This window comes from Rhinolophus sinicus, chromosome 5 (genome assembly GCF_057876585.1).
Source record: "Rhinolophus sinicus isolate RSI-liver-muscle chromosome 5, RSI-T2T, whole genome shotgun sequence".
NCBI classification, from domain to species: domain Eukaryota; kingdom Metazoa; phylum Chordata; class Mammalia; order Chiroptera; family Rhinolophidae; genus Rhinolophus; species Rhinolophus sinicus.
Genome location: NC_142505.1, coordinates 110,587,176 through 110,608,467, shown reverse-complemented (window position 1 = coordinate 110,608,467; position 21,292 = coordinate 110,587,176). Strand labels below are relative to the sequence as shown.

General features: G+C 52.9%; 1 protein-coding gene across 2 annotated transcripts in view; it reads right to left on the bottom strand.

The window, feature by feature from the left end:
* Window positions 1–21,292, bottom strand: part of SNX8 (sorting nexin 8) — a 36,778-nt gene that overhangs the window by 3,559 nt on the left and 11,927 nt on the right. For both annotated transcript variants that reach the window (XM_019757560.3, XM_074314008.2), the window contains exons 2-10: window positions 13,149–13,339; window positions 10,559–10,676; window positions 8,909–9,030; window positions 7,054–7,134; window positions 5,937–6,097; window positions 5,203–5,335; window positions 2,133–2,201; window positions 1,628–1,774; window positions 1,229–1,378 (exon numbers count right to left, since the gene is read on the bottom strand). In XM_019757560.3, coding sequence (XP_019613119.1) covers window positions 1,229–1,378; window positions 1,628–1,774; window positions 2,133–2,201; window positions 5,203–5,335; window positions 5,937–6,097; window positions 7,054–7,134; window positions 8,909–9,030; window positions 10,559–10,676; window positions 13,149–13,339 — 1,172 coding nt within the window. The remainder of the gene's footprint in view (window positions 1–1,228; window positions 1,379–1,627; window positions 1,775–2,132; window positions 2,202–5,202; window positions 5,336–5,936; window positions 6,098–7,053; window positions 7,135–8,908; window positions 9,031–10,558; window positions 10,677–13,148; window positions 13,340–21,292) is intronic.

Sequence of the window (21,292 nt, the reverse complement as noted above, 5' to 3'; positions counted from 1 at the left end):
TCCATCTCCTAGCCAGTTACACGCTCTCCGAGCTGTGCCAATGACCTTTCTGAACTACAGATCTGAGTTCCTTCCACGCACTGCTCACAAAAAGCTCCCTGGCTCCCAAGCAGAGCTGCAGCATGGAAGACCCACCCTGCCCTGCCCCGCCTTGCCCAGGCCTTGCCCAGGCCTCCGTCAGGACATGAGAAGCCTGTTCCTCTATAGCCTGCAGGCCAGTCAGGGTTTCCCAGCACAGCCACAGACCTGTCACAGACTGGCTACGTGCAGCCCAGTTCCCACTGAATCCCCAGGCCTCTCGGGGAGGCTGGGATGGTTGTATTTCATGCCATTTTTCAGAATGGGAAACTGGGCCATGGAAGTTAAATGCCCCACCAAAGCCGTAAGAGCTCACAAGAGTCGCAGAGCTGGGATTTGAAACAGGGTTTTAGAAATTCTGAGCCTAAGCTCCCCACACTGTGTCAGGGAGCTGGAGGTGGAAACCAGCAGATGCACCCTCTCACAAGGTGACTGTGACCCCAAGGTTACCACGAAGGAACCAGGATAGACCAAAACAGAAATCGGGAGAGTGCAGAAATGCACCGAAGCAGCAAACATAGGACCGGACAGGGATCTCGTGAGGGTTTCTCCAGCCCTGGCCTGACACAGGACCCCAGGCTGTTTGGCAATGGACACACGTCATTGTTTGAGAAGGGCGAGCCAAGACCCAGAGACAGAAGCTAGAGTGGATGGCTTCCAATAATTCGGGCTAGGCAAGTGCTGCTGCAGCCGGCAACGTCTCAGGACAATGACAACATTCATTTGTCCCCACAGGCTCAGGAGCCCCCATGTGGTGAGGCTGGCCAGGGTTTTCAGGGGGACACGCCAGCTATGGTCCCCTACCTGCGCTCTGATTCCCACCGTCTCTCCTCTCTACTTCTCCCAGTTCCTGGGGATCCTGCATGCTCTACCTAACTTTGGGGGTTCCTCCAGATGGGAAGTGGTTCCTGCCAAGGCTTGCTCTGCTCCTCCCTCCACCCCTCCCCCTGGACCATGAGAACTACCTCAATGTCAGCTTTCTGGCCACGTGTGAGACTAGATGTAGACGATGCTTTCCATCCCGTGCTCAGCCCAACCCCACCAACTTTCCTAAGTCATTCTTCAAGGTCGCTTGTGAGGGCTGCCAGGCTTGCAGGAGGGGCAGCGCAGAGAGAGGGGCGCGGGGCGAGGGGGGGGCAAGGGGCCCCACCTCCTTGTGCCCTTGGATCTGGGAGTTGACGAAGGCCCCCAGGATGTGGGAGGTGAGAGGCAGGTACGTGTGCACCAGCTGCATCTCCTGGTGCAGGCAGTACAGGGAGAAGTAGTTCCGGAGCTCCATCGTCTGGATCGCGTTCTCCTGCTGCAAAGCAAAGAGGTTCCCTTGCTCCCGGCCTGGTAGACAGTCACGGCCAACACACTGCTGTCCTCCGGGGCCCCGGGGCTCCAGCCCTCCCTCTGTGTAACTGCCACACAGCCCAGCGACGCGTCCAGAGGCACCGAGGGCAGCCGCAGTGTGGCTCCAGCTCCAGAGTCCAGCAGAGCCAGGAGTGGAAAGGCCCCCAGGAGACAGGTCCCAGGCCACCGCCCCCCTGTGCCCTGCCCCCAGCACCTCCACGATGCGCGACTCCAGCTGCTCCACCGACTCGGGCTCGCGGCCGTGCAGGGCGGTGCTCATCTGCCTCTTCATCAGGGTGTACTTGTGCAGGGCCCGCTGGTGCTTGTGCAACACGCCCTTCTCGTGCCGCTCACACAGGTCCTACGGGAGGCAGGGGCGGTGCTGGGACAGGCTCCTCCTAAAAACCCACTCACACGCAGCCCTGCTCGCTGCACGCTCTGACGTGCTCGTGGCACAGCACCTGGAGCAGCGGGCCCAGGCTCTGACCCGGAGAGGGTCGCGGTGCGAGCTGGCGCCACAAACCAAAACCCCACGTGAAACAATCTGCGTGGGCAGGGCCACAGCCCAAAGCACCGCGCAGCGCCCGCCCAGGGGAGATGACACGGGGACACTGCACAAGGCCGTCTCCCCGAGTCCTGTGCCATTGCCCTGGCGCCACACCCGGTAAGATCACAGGACCCCGGAAGCTCCGCGCCTGCCAGGGAGCAGCCAGACTCACCCTGTAGGACTGCAGCAGATCCAGGAAGAGGTTCAACTTCTCCACCACGTCGTTCTCCTCCTGTTTGCCCTAGAAAACGAGCGCGGGTCGAACAAGGCCAAGCTCACACAGGACGGAGACCCCGCCGGGAGCACACGCCACGGCTTGCCCTTCCCCACAAGCACCAGCGAGCCCTGCAGAACAGACCCCTCCCACACAACAGCCCCCGGCCACCAGGCAGAGAAGACACAGAACCCGGCAGCGTGACGACAACAAGGGCCTCGGCTCCCAAGGCCACCTGCCCACTCGTGCTCGCCGTGCATGACCTCCCAGTGTTCCGAAGCAACATGTCCCCGACACGCACGCCAGGAGAGCGGGGCACTCCCACCCCCGTGGCCGCCAGCAGCTCTGCCGACACTGCAGGAAGCCAAGTTTCCACTTGAAGCTGGGAGCTTATGAGAAAGGGGAAGCAAACGGGAGGGCTGTTGTGGGACTGAGGGAGTCATGGCAGCTCTAACAAGGGAAAGGTGCACAGGCCCAGAGGGGACAGGGGACAATCTACAGCTGCAGAGGGAGTGCACGTGAAAGATGACAGCTGACACAGTGAACAAAGACGTGCTAGTGCTTAGGCTGGTACAGGAGATAAAAAGGGGCCACCTGCGGCCACACTGCATGGCACAGGAGGGGAGGGCCTGACAGGCGCTGGCGTCTGGAGCCACATATGCCTCTGCACACAGGCGACAGACACAGCAATCGAGACAAACCAACAGGTGCGTGCGGAGAGCCGCACAGCTCATTTCTGAAACCACAGAGGCCCAAAGTGGATTAAGGGGTGGGGGTGGGGGCCCTGTGGGTGGAATGTGTGTCCCTGGTAATGAAGGGAGTTGGTGAGGTGACCCTCTTGGAGTCACCCACAGCATCCTGGGGACAGAGATGTGACAGTTGGCGCGCACCTCTCCCAAGTACCATGCCAGCTCCTCTGGGAAGCCAGGTCCATTTCACAGGCCCTAGAGCTCCAGCTATGACAGACGGAGAAAGCTCAGGCCATGAACCACAGGAAGGGGGCAGCCAGAAGAAAGCAGAAGGCGAGAAGAAACGAAGAGGACCAGTCCGAGGGGGGAGCACACACTGGCCTGGGAGCCAGGTGCTCCTGCCCAGGCTCTGGCACCAACTCGGGGACCCTGGGCCCTCAGGCCCACTGAGCTCAGAGGTTCCAGGCCACTCCACCCCACTCCCACAGCAGATAATCTATCCAATAAGGTTAAGGCAAGTCCCCACTGGCCACAGGTGCGTTAGGTCCTCTGGACTGGACAGAGGGGCACAGAATGGAGGTCCGGCCCCCGGTCTGTAGCAGCGGGGATTCAGGGGTCCCCGCTGCTCATGTCATTTGCTAACAAGTCCCATTTCTAGTTCACGCTGCACAAGACCCTAAGCCAACCCAAAATCACACATCCTGTCACCATAGAACAAACAGCCCCACGTGAGTCTCATTTGTCTGGCCAGGCTCGTTATCTAGGTCTCCTAACAGATCTGGGAGAAGAAAACCAGGACACGTGAAAACAGAATTAGGAAAACGTGCCCTCAGTGTCTTTATTTGTTCAGCAAGAGTGAAATGGAACTCTAGCTGCGTAGGAAGTCCTGATGGCTCGTTTGTCTGACCCAGTTTCATGTTAAAACTATCCATTTCAATATTTGGGAAATGGCTGCTCTTCAGACATTCATTTCAAAGCAGCCTTCATGAAAATCAGACCAGAGAACCTGGCAAACTGCAAACTTGTGCTACATCACAAGCCTGACCCCTCCGCCTCATCAAAGTGGACACATACCATCCAAAACTGAATCTTCTTCTAGAAAAGACCCTGGAAACGATCCACTTAGGGCTTCCCACGCGTGGGGACTGGCCACCTGACCCAGCCCCACAGGCTCCCTGTGGGAGGAAGAGGGGCTGCAACCAGAACAGCTTCATTTCCGTGTTTCACAGACTGAGCTTTGAGCAGATTCAACAGATTCAACTGAAAGGATTTCTAATGATCCAGTCCAATCCGTTTGCTCTTCATCGATGGGTAAACGGGCCCAGGGACCACAGTAACCTGCCTGAGGTCCCAGCACAAGACACTGCCAAGCACAGACTAGGCTGCCCTGAGCTCGCCCGCCGCTCTCTACAGCCTCGGTCTCCCTCCATGGAAACACAGGCACCTGTCAGACCTGGACATGACCCAGGTCCAGCGCCAATTCTGACGCCAACACCACACCACACTGTTTCTGAAGGGAACACACAGGCACCAGGACCACAGAGAAAGAAGACCCAGGACTTTCCAGACCAGCAATGAGCTCACGTTCCCTTCTCAGCACTGACAAACGTCCTGGGCACTGGCGCGCCCCAACGTGCACCTGAAAAGCCCCCAGTCCCAGTCACAGAGCCAGCACTGCTGCCGTGGTTCTCAGACTTGCCACTGAGCGGCCTTATCTCTCAGGCAAGCAGCAAGGGCTTCCCACCACATTGGTGGGATCCATTTAAAACCACCCACTAGCAGCCTAAAGACCATTTCCCCAGGAGTCAGGCAGCCAACTCGCACTCTCAGACTCAGGTAAGCTGTACAGCAGACAAGCCCCAGACAAACCCTCCTGCCTGGAGGAAACACTGCCTTCAGATCAACCACGGGTGACTATAGGCTCTTTGCAGATTTCTACAAGTAGCACCTACGCATCCGGCCGAAGCGCTTGCAGAGGTCATCAGGTACCTAGTGTGACAGAGGGAGGGAGCCTCTCAAGCACTGGAGCTTGAGTGGCCAAATACTGATCCGGTCCACCCAAAAGTCAAGTGCAAGATGACCTTTTCAAGGGCGGATTCTAACTTCTCAGCAAAGTCTCAAGAGACCAGAACCCCATTTATTTTTGTCATCAGCAACCCTCTGAAGTGCGTAAATGGCCGTGGGGAGCCACCTGGAAAGATGGGGACGTGCAGTCCCAACCTGAGGGCAGCGGTCCACGCACTCAGGACTCAGAGCTCTGAGAGCGACCATGTGAGGAGGAGACGCTCCCGTGGGTACACACACACACTCCGGACGGGTACGCACACACACTCACTCACCTGCTGTGCAGCCTTGTCAGCGAGCAGTGCAAATTCAACAGACAGGCCTTTCAGTGCATGTTTCAGGGACCCCCACGTGCTGCTGTGCAGAGTGGCCCAGGAGGGGAGCGGTGTCGTGTCAGACCCTAAAGCACTGAGGAAGATGGAACGACCCACTCAAGGCCTCGAAGATGACCAGCGGCCCAACTGACACCTCCCTCTGCCCGAACACCGTGTCATCCCAGGGTGACCAACTCTCTCCTGACCTAGAGCTCCACTATCCCGAGGGGAAACCTGAAAGCCTGCTAGGACGAAGGGATCTCGGCCCCCAGACCTACTGCGCCCGATCTTCTCCACAAAACCCTCACTGATGTGTGTGCGAGGGTAGGTCTGAGCAGCACGTTTGGGAGACTGCTCCGGAGGGCAGAGTCCTGGCTGACGGCCCCGCCTCTCCCCCAGGGCAGTGTCCCTGCCTAGGTCAAATCAAGCTTTTCTATGTCTAATCCTGCCAATGGGGGAAATGACAGGAGAAATTGGCAAGCATTTGTGTGTTTGGGAAGCCACATGTTTCTGCCCATATTCTCCATCTTTTTTCTTCAAATCTCCCATTTGTCCAACCCTCTTCTTCCCCTTTTGGAGTGAAACAGGTCAGAATGAGGGTTATTATGGTAGATGCACAGTCTGCTCCAAGCGCAGCACCAGTCTGAAGACCCCTCCCCACCTAACCGCCCATGGACCCCAGCAGGGCCACCTGCCTTAACTCCTTCCCAAATATGAGAAGGTCAGCGGCATTGTCGATGGCCCTCGTCGCAATCCGCTCAGCCCGATCGCGAAGCTTATAAAAGCTGTTGTAGATATTTCGGATCAACTCCCGGCTCACTGCGAACTGAGTCTGGATGTCAGCTGGGAGAAAGTCCTGACGGGTGAGGAGAGGAAAACTGGGTATCACCACACGGGAAACGCCTTTCAGCGAGGAAGGCCCACAGGCAGAACGATCCATCCGACTGAACAGCCCAGGTCACGAGCCCAGAATCCCAAGTCCAGGTCGTGTGGAGACCAGCCTGTGACCCTACTGCTCTTCCTCCAATACCTACATTGGACCTCCCTCCTCACCTAAGAGAGAAACAGAAACATCACGGCGTGTACAGCACAGACACTAAGCTGGGTGGTCCCTGAGGCTACGCCTCTAGCGTCCACTGAACCTGGATCAAACTGGAGGCCCTGCCAGAAACATGCAGAGAATAATCTTCCAGCTCTCAAGGGTGAGGCAGAATTCTGACAGGCTCTCCAGCCGAGGGGAGGCCTCCACTCCTCATTTACACCCTAAGAATGACTTCTTACCAGCTTCAATCTTAACTAGGACTGTGTCATGCTTAGAAAACAGAAAGCGTAGGAAATAAAATGAAGATATAAATAAAAGGAGTCTGTATTTTCATATGGAGAAGCAGTTTAAGAAAGAAAAAAACAATAGCTACCTTAATCTTTTTGAGAAAAAGACCAGATTAACTACATTTTAAAATAATTAATGCAACAATCGATCCCCTGAAACCTGAAAAGCTGGTGACCAAGCACATGTGCACCTGTGTCACCAAGAGCATCGAGACGCAATAGGAGAGCCAGTGGGCTCCATGCACAGACAGCCCCTCCTGCTCAGAAGTTTGCAGCCTTGGCCGGTGGCAGCCTCCCCGCCTGTCCCGTCGGCTGCACGTGGGTGCGACACCCACCAGGTTACAGAGCCGTTGACATAAATGAACGTGACAGGATTTGGGCATAATCTTGGCACATGGAAGATACCAAGCAAGCACTGTTAATTGTGAAAGTGATCACGGCCCTGATTAAGAGGGGAAGTCATAACCGAAACTGGACAAATACCTTGGCCCGAGTAGCCAGCTTACAGTTCATGAATTCATCGCCAACACCCTGAGCTGATTCCTTTAACTTGCTCTGTACATCCTGCAAAAGGAAGAAAGGAAAACCTGACCCTCTACCTCCACCACAGCAGTCAGTAAAAAGCAGGATCCACTCCTCCCCCAAGAAAAATGCGTTTCCAAGTGTTCACTTTAACGTAAGTGTTCAGTAATCTCTTCACTGTCTTTGGTTTGACATTTTTTCCATTGAGCTTAATTAAGCTTGAGGGCGGTGGTTGTCTGTAGACGGGAAAGCCTGACTTAACCCCAGCTCTGAGTGGCGCCCTCTCTCCAGGAAAATGGTAGCCCATGTACAGACCCGGGACGTCAGACAGATGTCCGATTCATTACGTCCTGTTAGGTCCACATGGGACACACAGATGGATGCTGAGGTCTCTTCCTTCCTGTGACCAGCCCCACGGGACAGGCGACCCCAAGCCTGGGGAGAGCTGATGGCAGAGAGGGCGGCATCGGGGTCCTGAGCCCAGCCTCCGCGACCTCAAGCCCCCGGGAGAGCTGATGGCAGAGAGGGCGGCATCGGGGTCCTGAGCCCAGCCTCCCGAAAGTCGTGGTGTAAGAAGAGAAGACCCCACACAGAGCCCCGGGAATTACAGAGACCGTAACAGGCAGCTGTTTATGGGTCAGTGACCTAGAATTGCAGAGATGCCGTGAAGGTCATCTGTCCTAATCCTCTCATTTTACCAAAAAACACAATGGAGTTGGGGAGGTTCGGGGGACGCCCTGTCTGTGTAACGGCCAGGGGTAAGGGGAGCCCCACGCGTCCTGACCGGGACGTCGCCCAGCTCTGCGCCCGCCGCACCTCCCCTGCCTGTCCTGAGCTGCTTATAGCTCAGCTCCACGTCCCTCCACATTCCTCTCTGGCAATCAAGTTCCCTGTTCTAAGGGAACCTGCCCACCACAGGGAACAAAAGCCCCACACTTACTCCCAGCTCACCGGCGGGTCGCAGCAAGCATTCGCTAAAGCCTGGCATGGGTCCCCTAAAGGGGGCAGCACCCACAGCCCCCCGGGGGTCACAGTGGGAAAGCCCGCAGCCTTCTCTAAGGGTCAGAGGCCGCTTCTGCTCTAGGAAGTGAGAGGGAAAGGAAGCAGTGCCCGCCCAGCTCCGCCTCTGACCCTGGCCTCTGTGCAGACAGGGTGCGGGCCCCGCCCCTTCCCAGGTCCCACCGGCAATGGGCCCTTGGAGCCCCCTCCACCCCACCTCGCAAGGAGAAGACCTCTTCCTAAGAAAGAGCTGACAGTCCTGGGGACAAGCTGCCTGCCAAGGTGGTGTCTTCCTCCTCAACAGGGAACAGGCTTTGCCTCAGCTTCCTGACTCGCATCTCAGCTGCGTCACAGCAATTTGGAGGCAGAGACCGCCACTCTAGTTTCTAACTGAAATTACTGTACGTGCAGAGACCATTCCTCAGACCTTGCCTCTGCCTCCAGCTCTGCTAAAGAGACTTGGCTGTGTTTCCAGCGGCACGTTGCCCAGTGTGGTCTTTTTCAGTAAACTTTCATTCCTATCTGCAGTCTCCAGAGCATTCAGGAACCCTCCACACCAAGCGGCCTTCTGGGTACCGGCTTCCCACGGGATTACACTGACACCCCAGCCCCCACATGGATGCAGAGACCTGCCAAGCCAAGCCCTGGGTGCCTCTGAAAATCATACTCAACCTGCTGTTTGGGAAGACAGTAAATCTTATTCATGGTAGTCACGTGCAAAACAGACTCCAGGGCAGCAAACCAGAGAAATAAGAGAACATCAGGAAAACAGAAGCCCAGGGAAGCCGGGCCCTACCCACGGCTCTCATGTACTCACGGGACCGCTGAAGGCCAGGAACAACTTGAGGACCACGTCCTCGGAGAAGGGCGGGTGCCGGGCCACCAGGTTGATAAAACGCTTCAGCGCTCTCCTCCGCGCTTCGATGAACTCCCTGTCGGCTGAGGACGGAGCACGGTCACCGGACTGCCTGGTGCACGCGCCCCTCCGCCGGACGTGGGCCACGCTGAGAGGAGCTGTGCGCACACCAGGCAGCCACCCAGGGACCCGGACAACACTCCCGAGGGAGACAGTCCCCACCTCCTCGCCCTGCCCTGCAGACACACCAGTCAGGAACTGCCCAGGAAAACCACACAGCCCGTTTGTTTCAATCAACAGTGTTTGAGTCCCACCCGGCTCATCTCAATTACAGAGGTCTGCTGTAAGCCTTCTGTAAGCAAGTGGGTTCTGCTGCACCCATTGTTTCACCCGTTTCTCTATTCACATTACTCAGAACTCACTCTGCAATGGATCCGATTATTAATTGCTTTCATTCGGGTCGCTTATTTTCACTTCAAGGAAAAAAGGTAGAAGTGTATACTGATACGTTAAGGGTATTTAAGTCCGACCACAAACAGAAATAGTATTTCAAATATTACTTTTAAGTTATTGAAAAATGCCCCTCGGGACCAGCAGGAACCCTTCTACAGAAGGTGCACTGTCATTAACCCTGAGCCACACAGTGAAGCATTTGCACCCCGTTTCCAGGTCCAAAACATGTGGGTTTCAGTAAGCAGGCACCTACCCCAAGACATTTTTATCTCTACTGCCCTGAGCGTTCCTTCCCCTTTCAATAGGATATTATTTGTCTGTGGTGCTCACGTGGGCCAGTAAGAAAACTGCATTCTCTAGACTGGGCTGGCCAGTGACCAGTGAGAGGCAAAGGTATTTACATACAATTTTAAGACATTTCAGAATGCTGACAACTGGACTGCTGCATTAAATCCCAAGCTATTTCCGGTTCAAGTACATCGTTTCCTTAGATTGTTGGGAAAATGGCAGAAAAATCAACTGGTCGGCTTTAGGCACTCGTTTCTCACTGAGTTTTATTTAGAATTTGGGAGAAGGGCAGTGGGACAGGATCGCTCAGAGCGCGAGAAGGGCCGCCCTCGCCCCACCGCTGCAGGCCTGGGAGGAGCAGGCCAGGCCAGAGGGCCTGCAAGCTGTGGTCTCGCTTTGCCCCCGGTAACCGCAGGTGAAGCAACAAACATGTGGCATTTTCCATCTCCTTTCAGATGCAGGGTAGGGTAGGTCACCTCACTTGCATTTACTTCCGTGCTCCCGAGAGACCACCAAATGCCATGGTGCTGCCCTCTGCTGAGGTGCAAGAGCGGGCAAAACAGACCATGCACCTGGGTGAGGTTCGGGGGTGGGAGTGGGGACTCAGGAGCCGTGGCCAGGAAGGAGAACTGGGGTATGCTCTTTCTCCCTGGCACAACAGGGGCCTCCCTACACATCCATTACCAAGCAGAGTACTCGTGTAGGTCAAGGGTACCAGCTGACGTCGCCATCCCCACACCAGGCCTGGGTGCTAAGGCACAGCTGTGACCCAGGATAACCGAGGGGCTGGTACTGCAGCCCCGCTGCCATCCCGGAGCCAGGAACTCCCGGACGTCGCCCCCTCCCCCACCTCCAGCAAGCCCGCTGTACCTCCCAGCATCCTCTTGGGTGGGAGGGCGGGCACCATGCGGTAGGGGAACTTGTGGAGCAGCAGTTCGTGGAAGACCACAAAGTCGTTGTAGCGTCTGTACACGGATGACTTGAAGCGCTGTGAAGAAAATGAGGGAAAGGTTCAGCACTCAGATGCGATACCACACCCGGCACACGTCGCCATCCCCTCACCTTCTCGACCTCTAACCAGAACCCACGGCAACAGGACTGCTAAAGCCCGCACTTCTCTCACCAGGCCTTAAGGTTTGCTAGCAACCTTTAAACACTGCACAGCTCGTCTCATGACCAGCTCTACTGTTCTGGATCTTCTGAGAGACATGACTGCACAGGCTTGTCGGCTGCTGCGGTGGGCGCCCGTAGTGCCCTTAAAAGGGAGCACTTTACTTCATTTCACATCCTCAAGACACACCCTCAAACAGGGCTAACACAGCAGCACCTGTCCCTCCTCCAATGACTGTCTAAACTCAGACAAACCCTGACTATGGACTGAAATGCAGAAGACGGTGGACTCCAGTGAAAGGGGCCAACAAATCCCCTGTAGACCCATCACTGATGACCCTGCGAGCTCCACGAGACCAGCATGCTGTGCACAGAGTGACCTGGTCTGGGTGAACCCGAAGAGCTCACATGAGCAACGAGCATGAGCAGCTGTCTTTAGCACTCAGTATGCTACATGGATTACTGACCACATTCCTGAGCAGAAGGCGCCCATCTGAGTATTCTACACACAGTGACACCACCTCCAGGAAATTCTGGAAATGCAAAACTATGGGGACATGGAGATCAGGGGTCGCCCGGGGCTCAGGGGGACGAGCAGGTGGAGCGCAGAGCATTTTGAGGGCAGTGAAACTTTTGTGTGTGGCACTGTCATGATGGCCACATGCCCTGCTGCAAACCCACGGAATGCCAACTACAGGCCCTGGTAACAATGCCGTGTTGCTGCAAGTGCATCAGGTGTAACAAGTACCCCACTCTGGTGGGGGTGTTCAATGTGGGGGAGGCTGTGCATGTGTGGAGTCAGGGGGAATCGGAAATCTCTGCACCTTCTGCTCAGTTTTGCCGTGACATAAAACTGCCCCAAACCAGCAAGTCTACAAAAAACATTAAATAATGCTACATGAAGAAAAACCAAGAAGTCAGGTGTGTGCACTTCTGTTAGGGAACCTACGCATTCTGCCACGCTGTATTTACTCCAGACTCTGGCGAGAATGGTGACAATACGTGGCCCCGGAGGCTGCCCCACTGTTCACACATGAGCAGGCTCGCCCCTTCAAACACGTTTCCAGAGGTAACCTGGGCAAAACTACCACCTTCTAAAAATGTTCATTGTGAAGCCATCAATTAACTTAAGGAACGGGGCGTTTTAGGAGACTGAAGAGAAGACCAGCACGGGTGCACGTACAGGGACAGCAGCGCCTCCTACATTGGAGCCCGTCGCCCTCGGGGGATGAGGCCCCAGGAGGAAGAGCCGTGCCCCACCAGGCACGGCTGGTTCTCATGCTGCTCAGCAGCCCAGAGGCCACGAGCCACGGCCATGCCAGTCGGCAGCGCCGTCCTTGGACTAACTGGAGGAAAGAACTGCACCGAGGAGCAGCACTCACAGCTGACAGCATTAGGACAGCCCCAGGCTTTTGTCACTGCTGCTTGAAAACACAGTGAAGCACAAGTCCCGTGATGCTTGACTGTCACTGGGCACAGCACAAGCATGAGGGGACAGCTGCCCATGAGGTTCTGAGAGCGGCCCTTTGACCTGGGATGGGGGCTGAGACCTTCCAGCCAAACCTGTCTGCCTGACGATGCTGTGACAGTGGCACTCTGCCCCACCTGTGGCCGCGCTGCTCTGCGAGTCCCCCACAAACACAGCGGGACGCCACAGTCCAAAAGGTGTTCTTAGTTCATCAATTAGGAAGCCCCAGGATCAAGAATAAAAACTCCCACACGCAGTTATTCTAACTGAACCCGGATATGAAAAGATAGTAGACAAAGGGACAGAAAGGTCAGCACTGCTGATGCCACTCGGTTCTGCACATGCACGGCCAACCCTGGTGCCAGTTGTCTGGCACCTGATTAACTCAGAATCAGGGTGCCCACCAGGGAAGGCAGGCTACTATGGGGTTAGACCCACACACGCCACCCTAACCGCAAACTGGACTCGCTATTCGGAGGCCATGCATGTCCTTGGGGTCCACATTCTAATCCTCTGGGGTGTCCAATACTGCAAACTACACCAGGATGGCCTGTCCAGGTTTGGCTCTGCAGACCGTCCACCCAAATGAGCTTCCTGAGAAACAGGGTCCCAGAGCCCAGGGATGGCAAGGAACAGTGGAGCCAGCTGGGGGCGTGGCTGAGCCAGCTGGGGGCGTGGCTGAGCCAGCTGGGGGCGTGGCCGAGCCGCCACAAGATGCAGGCCACATGCCATGGAAATGAAGGTGGGCAGCTTAGTTCTCTGACATCCAGTTCTGGGTTTTACCTTTAAGCTGAGCAAACCAAGTCTGCAGCCCTCTGGCCCTTCTTCTCACACCATTCCTCTCCCCTACCCGCCCGCGCACACACACAGTTTGCCCGTTACCTGGCTGGAAACCTCATACTCCACATGCTTCAGGAAGAGGCCCTTCTTTTCAGGAATGAGCTCCACCTGCACAGTGTCCCTGGCCAGCAGCTCCTGCAGGGTGTGTGACAGCAGCAGCGGGTTCCCCTGCGGCATCTGCATTCGCCTGGGGTCCGGGTCCCTCCGCTCGCTGACCTGGGATGTTGGCAAGTCTGGAGAACAGAGGGTGGGTGCTCAATAGAAACAGCCGCTCGGAAGGTGGAGGCCCCACCAGCTCTCCGTCTCTCCACGGTTAGCTCAGCACGTGGACTCAGGCCAGGTCACATTTCAGGTTGAGGACTGGATGCCTAGGGGCAAGTGCCCCTGCTCCTAAAAATCACTACGCCAGGAGGCGTCCACCTGCCTGTGAATCAGTAAATACACTCACATTTCTAGGACCAGTCACAACTCCTTTTCAACATGGGGAAGGAAAAAGAAGTGACATATTTACACGTTGCGTGCGAAAGAAGTCTTCCTTTTTCTCTAGTCAAGAAAGGGGATTAAGACAAAACAAATTGGTATAATTTTCTGCGCGTCCCCATGTTTGTACAACACCTACTCTTTAATGTACCAAAACAATCAGTCTCATTTTTAGAACAGCTACACGCTTGCTTAGAGCTAGGATTCCTGATCCTACAAATCAAAGCATTAAGCCCAACAATTTCGGCTTCCTTATACACAAGAAGTCACCATGTGTCACTCATAGAGCAGCAGAAGACAATTCAGGGAGATTTTATGCTTAACAAACAAACAAGAAAATCACGTTAAAAAGTCAGTTTGGTTTTTAGTACAAAGAGTTCTAAAGAGAAAAAAGTTCATTTCAATGTTTAAAAATGAAGGTGTGCCAGAGGGGGGGAAAGTCTTATTCCAAATAAGTCCAACAAACTGTAGATTTCTTTTCTCTTTTTACCAAATTTTCTCTAATGTGATTGTATTGCTTTTTGTAATTTACTTCTGAAAGTAACACTTCAGTTCAACAGTCCAGCTCACATCCTAAACAGAACTAATGACTAGGCTATTTCCATCTGTGAAATTCCTTAGCATTGGAGGATTTAAAACGTAGCTGTCTTTAACTGACCTAAAGTTTACAAAAGAAAATAAACTAAGGCCTCAATGTTTACTAGGGAAGCCCCAAAAGCCTCGTGAAGAGCCCGCACAAAAACTAAGCAGCAAGTGCTGGAAAATGGTGAGCTCCCAAGTGAGGGCACACAATCCACCACCAGGGTACCAGGAAAATAGCAGCACTTCTTTCTGTATTTTGATCTCTTCCTTTTTCATTTCTATTCTGTGGCATTACTATAAGGCACGTAAGAGAGTAGTGGAGTAGCACGTGCATGTAACTGATTAAAATATAGATGTGGATCAAATATATGGTGATGGAAGGAGAACTGACTCTGGGTGGTGAACACACAATGGGATTTACAGATGACGTAATACAGAATTGTACACCTGAAATCTATGTAATTTTACTAACAATTGTCATCCCAATAAATTTAATAAAAAATATATATATATATAGATGTGGGTAGATGTGTGCACATCTATGAGTGTGTTTATGAGCATGTGTGCATGAACGTGTGTATGAGTGTGTGTGTATGTCTGAGTGTGTGTACAAGAGTATATGTATGAGTGTATGTGTATGTGTGTACAAGAGTGTGCGTATGAGTGAGCACATGAGTGTGTGCATATGTGTATACAGGGTGTGTATGTGTGTGTGTGTGTGTGTGTTAGGAGTGCCCAATATCCTAATGGTCAAAAATGTGTGGGACCACAGCTCTAGAACATACCTGTTCTCCCAAGCCATCCCAAGGACCCCGCCCCTTTCTGTGTAAAAATGTTGTGACGGCCTGAAAACTGTGTTTACACAGATTCTGCAGGCACCACAGAGATGCGCGATGAGCCAACAAGCGTTTCTTACGCAGCCGCTCCCGAGCGCAGTGAGGGGCAGGACCGGTGGCTGAGCTTATGAATCTTCTGCCCACTCAGCTAAGAGCTGCTTTGTGTTACAGACCATGCCAAGCACAGGGTGTCCATATCTACACTCCAGGGGGAGGGGAGTCACCGTCACCACTCTCCAGCACCCTGAGATTTAGAGAAAGGGGCTGACCCACAAGCACCGGAATCCCAACTCGGAGGGCAGGGGTTTCCCTGGCTGCTCTCAGATGCACCCCGGCTGCTGGGAGCGCTGGCACATAGTAGGGGGCTCAAGGTACACTTGCTGAATGAATACTTAGTGACATCCATTGTGTTTTCAGGAGTGAAAAAGACCATCTCTAGGGAAAAGCAAAGTCTCTTTTCACTAGAGCACTGACTATGTGGGAAAACAGGAAATAATACAACTAAAAAGGGATGGGGGAGAATATTTTTATCAGAGAAAATATGTGCAAATCATGTACATGGTAAGGAACTTGTATCTGGAATACATAAAGAGCTTTTACAACTCAATGAAAAAAGAGAGACAGAGAGAGAGAGAGAGAGAGAGAGAGAGAGAGAGAGACAATAACCCCATTTAAAAATGGGCAAAGGATTTGCAAAGACATTTCTGTAAAGATTTACCAACGGCCAGCAAGCACATAAGATGTTCAAAATCATCAACCGTCATGAAAACGCAAGTCACAGCCACAGTAAGATACCACCCGCTATGATGGCTCCAATCAAAAAATAAATTAAAAGACTATAATGCGAGTTGGTGGGGATGTGGGAAACCCTCACGTATGCTGGCAGGTGTGTAAATGGTGCAGCTGCCTTCAGAACTGCCCAGCAACTCCTGAGAATGTTAGACATGGAGTTACCACGGGACCCAGCATTCCACCCCCAGGAATATCCCCCAGAGAACTGAGAATGTCTGCCCACACACGAAACGCCCAAACGTCCCACTGATGAATGGGGAAATGAAAGGGGACACCCACGCAATGGAGTAGTTTCCGGCCATCACAACACATAAAGGACAGTTCACACTAAGACGTGGATGAACCCTGAAAACATGACGCTGAATGAGGGACACAGGCGCAAAAGACCACATATGGGACGACGCCACACACACGGGCGTCTGGAAGAGGCTAATCTACGGGAGCAGAAGGCAGACCAGTGTCTGCCAGGCTGGGGGGGGGGGGGATGGGGGGCGAGCGCTGAAGAATAAGGGGCTGTTTCCAAGGAGGTGAAACGCTCTCAGATCGACTGTGCTGAGGAGCGCACACCTCAATGTACAAACACCACGGCGCTGCACACTGCACGGGTGACTTGTATGGTACATAAATGACCTTGCTAGAAACCCTTTATATATGAAAGGTAGCTGACATCAGTAAAAGGCAGAGTAAGGACCTCCAAAACCCCTCTCCTCTACAAAAACAAGAACACTGGCAACAACTGTCAGAATCAGCTTTTTCAGAACACTGGAAATTGAGCAAAGGTTTGTGGCAATGCAGGATCCATTTATTGATGTAATAATTCATTTAGTTAAAAATAAGGTCATATGGGAGTTCTTATAAGAGAAGACACATGAAGACCCAGAGACACAGACACATGGGGAGTCCACGTGACAATGGAAGCAGAGAATGAGGGGCCACAGCTGCAAGCCTGGGGACCAAAGAGCCGGAGCCAGACGCTGGGAGGGGCAGGAAAGGTCCTCCCCTGCAGTCTCCAGTGGGGGCATGACCCCACCGACGCCTTGATTTCAGACTTCTGGTCTGCAGCCTGAGAGACAACATGTTTCTGTAGGTTTGAGCCCCTCCCCTACTCACACCTGATCTGGGGTGCTTTCTTACGGCAGCCATAGGAAGCTCATACAAGAGAGTTTACAAAATTAGTTCAGAAAAAGTCATTAAACAAAAAACAACAAACAGCAACAACACCTGGGGGAGTTCTGATTTCCAGAGGTACCACATTATATTATTTAAGTTGTCCGGTTTCCAACAAAAGTTTATGAGACATACAAAGAAACAAGGAAGTATGGCCAAACACGGGACAAAACAATCAATGGAAACTCCTTGAGGAAGCCCAGACTTTGAACTTATCAGACAAAGACCTTAAATCAGCTATTTTACATACGTTCGGAGAACTACAGGAAACCATCTGTACAGGACTAAGGAAACAATGAGAACAGTGTGTCACCAATTGGTTATATCAATAAACAGACAGACATTATAACAAAGAACACAATAAAAATTCCGGAATTGAAACGTTCAATAACTGAAATGAAAAATTCACAAGAAGCTCCACATCAGAGTTGAGTGAGCAGAGAGGAATCAGCAGACTTGCAGATCGGTCAGTTGAGATTTCCCAGTCTAAAGGACAGAAAGAAAAGAATGAAGATGAAGGAAGAGGTCCTCGGAGACCTGTGGGCCCCCCGTCAAGAGTCCCCACATGATCACCAAGAGAATCCCAAAAGGAGGAAGGGCTGGAAATAATATCTGAGTAAATAATGGCAAGAATTTCCCCAAGTTTGATATAAGTCATCCAAGAACTCAAAAAAACTCCCAACCAGGATAAACTCAGAGTTCACACTCAGACACACCATAATAACCATTCAAACTGTAAAAAATCTCGAAAGCATCAGGAGAGAAGGGACTCATCGAGTGCAAAGTCTCCTCGATGAGGTCAACCGCTGACGTACCAGGAACCTGTGCGAAGTGCCCAAAGACAGAAGGGTCAACCAAGGAGCCCACATCTGGCAAAAAGAGAATTCCTCACCAGGGACCTTCCCTACAAGACATGAACCCACTTGAGGCAACAAAAACCACCAGTGACAGTAACTAAGTACGTGAGTAACCAGAAAAGACAGCACAAATGTATCTGGATTTGTAACTCCAGTCCTAGCTGATTTTAAAGGCAACTGTATAAAGTAATAATTACAATGTGTTTTGATGGGCATGCAATTTACACAGATGTAAGTCATAGGAGGATCACAGCAGGGGCAGAGAAGCAAAGGAACCGTGCGGGAGCAGATTTATAAACTACTGAAATTAAACTGCTATGAGTCCAAGCTAGATTGCTCTAAATATTCACTATAACTCCCATGGTGACCGCTAAGAAAGTAAAAACTACAGTAACTGAGACAACAAGGGAATTCAACGGTACACCAGAAAACACCTATTTAATGTAAAAAAAAAAAAAATGTAAAGCAGTAATGGAAGAGTAGAGGGGAAAATGCGAGGCAGTAGGGCAGAGCTCGCTGGCGGAGTACCGGAGGTCTCTATTAAAACTTTTAAATAAGACGGTTTGCTCTGTTAAGGATGTATTAATTTTGATGATTTTCCTGATAGAAATAATAGTCCAACACAGAATGTAAACCCAGTAACGATTACCAAGTGATCTCTTGCTACTGAAGAATTTGAACTTTGATCACAGGAGAATTTAAAAGACACAACTCAAACGACACATTTTAATCAAAGATACTATTCTTGCCCTTAATTGGTCTCAACCACCTTAAGAATCACCCCTCTGGAGAAGTTTCAGTCATAAGAAAGCTACGATTCTACATATCAATTTACTAAATTAAACTAGGACAGCCATATTTCCAAAAAATATGTATTAAAAGGAAAAAGGATCATTTCAGACAAGCTGCAGTGTCACGCGATGGACTGCTCCCTGCAGGAAGGGTCGGCTACACCAGGAAGGGCCTGGTCTGCTACGGAGTAACTAAAGTTCACCGAGAGGACTTCGATACTCTGAGAAGATGGACAGACACCCTCTTAAGCCAACTGACGCAGCCCCGTAGACCAGTGCCTGGACGATGCTCCGCCCACCCTCCCTGTCCCACAGAGACAGAACAGATCAGAGGGGGAAGCCCCGTCCAGGAAGGCCAGGGACAGAGGGCGGGTTCTGACAGGGGCGGAAATCCAGTCTGTTATTTTCTAGCTGTGTGGCCTAGTGAGTGACCACCTCTGAGCTTATAATCAGAAAAACAAGGGGCAGGATGCCAGCCCCTGCTATCTAACAGCCTTCCTGCTCTGCGCGCACACTTGTGGCACAAAGTACTCTACAGTGGGGTTCAGACTCAACCCAGACCCTGGCCTTGAAATGCCACTCACATCCGGGAGGCGCTGGGCAAGAACATAGCTCTCAGACCCCCAGGCTGCGTGCCTCGGGTAACACCACCTTGCACAAAGGGCCATCGTGGGAACTGAGTGAGACCGCAGAGCTGAAAGCAACTAGCTACTAGGAAACATTCAGGAAATCCCTTCCCTGTTCCAGATTTATGTTGCTGCCGTCCAAACAGATGTTGGAAACCCACTAACTAACATTTGGAACGTAGTACCCATGACACTAAGTATTCAGGACCATCAGCCCACAGATCGGTTCCGGCAGGCGTCACAGAAACCTACACGCCGATGGGGAGCCGTGTCCCTCCCACGCCAGCCACCAGCGCACCCTGAGCCACGTAAATGTCTCTGCCTCTCCGCAGTACGAGAAGGGAGCCACCAACGAGCAGTATTTCATATTTATTCCTTTCCGACATCCTGTCATTCTCCAAGTCATGAATCAGAAGCGATGAAACTTCAAACACATGCACACAAAGCTGCGGTCCTTCCCCACACGCGTCCGTCACAGCCTTTCAGCAGCAAGCCAGTTCACACCCAGAGGTCCAGCTGCACGTGTCTGTCAGTGCTAACGACTGGGGCTCTTACTCATCAGAGCCCCAAGCGCTGGGAAACAGGATTCGCCCAGTGTCACGCGTGTCCTTATCTAAGCCAATCCTAGCGAATGCAGAAGTCACAGACTGAGGGACCCCCTGCAGAGTGGGCACAGGCCAGCCACTCACTGGCGGCCACACCCAGTAGCCACCCCCAGGACTCATGCTGACCCCAGTGGAGGGGCTGCACTAAGCACTGGGAGGTCCCCTAGCTCCACTCGGCCCAGGCACTCCCTGGGTTCTCCCCACTGGCAGAGAGCCCCCCAACCCAGTGTAAAGTGCTTTTCAAACCGTGAGGAGCCAGTGAGGCAGGTTCCTATCGCCCCATCAGTGGCAGGGTGGGGTCGAACGTGTCTTCTGATGCACTGCACGTTCAGGGTTCAATGCCACACAGAGGTACCCGACCACCATCCTCGGAGCAGGTTCACCAGAACGTGTGGATAACAAGGACGAGTGAGACATGACACAACCACAGGGCCAAAGTCTCCAGACTCAGTGTCCTGAGACTCACCTGAGGGCTGTGCAAACACAGGCGGTAAGACCGCACCATCAAAGGAAGAGGAAGGAGGGAGAGGGCTGCTGGCAGCACGCGGAGGAAACGAATCCTTGTGTAGCTGGTGCGGCTGTGAAAAGTGGTGCAGCTGCTGTGCAGGAGCCTGGCAGGTCCTCACAAAGCTAAACACAGAGCCACCACGTGACCCAGCGATCCCACCTCTGGGTCTGGGCCCAAAAGAACTGAAAGTGGGAACTCAAGGAGATACCTGCACCCCACGTCCACAGCAGCGCTGTGCACAGGCGCCAGGAGGCGGGAGCAGCCCGGTGTCCACTGACAGGTGAGTGGGTAAGCACACTGAGGTCCAGCCATGCAGTGGACGTTACTCGGCCTTAAAAGGAAGGACACTGTCACCTGCTGCAGCGTGGATGGACCCTGAGGACACTGTGCTGATGAAACCAGCCAGTCACAAAGGACACACTGTGTGATCCCACTGACATGAGGACCTGGGGGTCACAGTCACAGAGACAGGAAGTAGAAGGTGGTGTCTGGGCTGGAAGAGGGGAAACAGGGCTTAATGGGGACAGTGTCAGTTTGGGAAGATGGAAAGTTCTGGAGACGACGGTGGGGACGGTTATTTAGCAGCGTGAATGCACCTAATGCCACTGCGCTGCACACCTAGAAATGGTTACGTTTATTTTATGTGTATTTTACAATTAAAAACAAAGAAAAAAGAAAACCCAACTGCTAGGCCCCACCCCCAGAGTCTTGGGTAGGGACTGAGTCTGAATTTCTATCAAGTTCCCAGGTGAGGCCGCTGGCCCAGGGGCCACAGCTTGAGAAGCACTGTCACAGGGCGAGCAGAGGGAAGGGACACAGCGCCTCCGCCACATCCACGCCCCAAATCTAACAAGAACCAGGTGCACGTTAACGCTGCTCGTGTTTGTCACAGACGGGGGACTGAAGGGTGACCTGTCAGACGACAGCTTTCCCACCAAGACA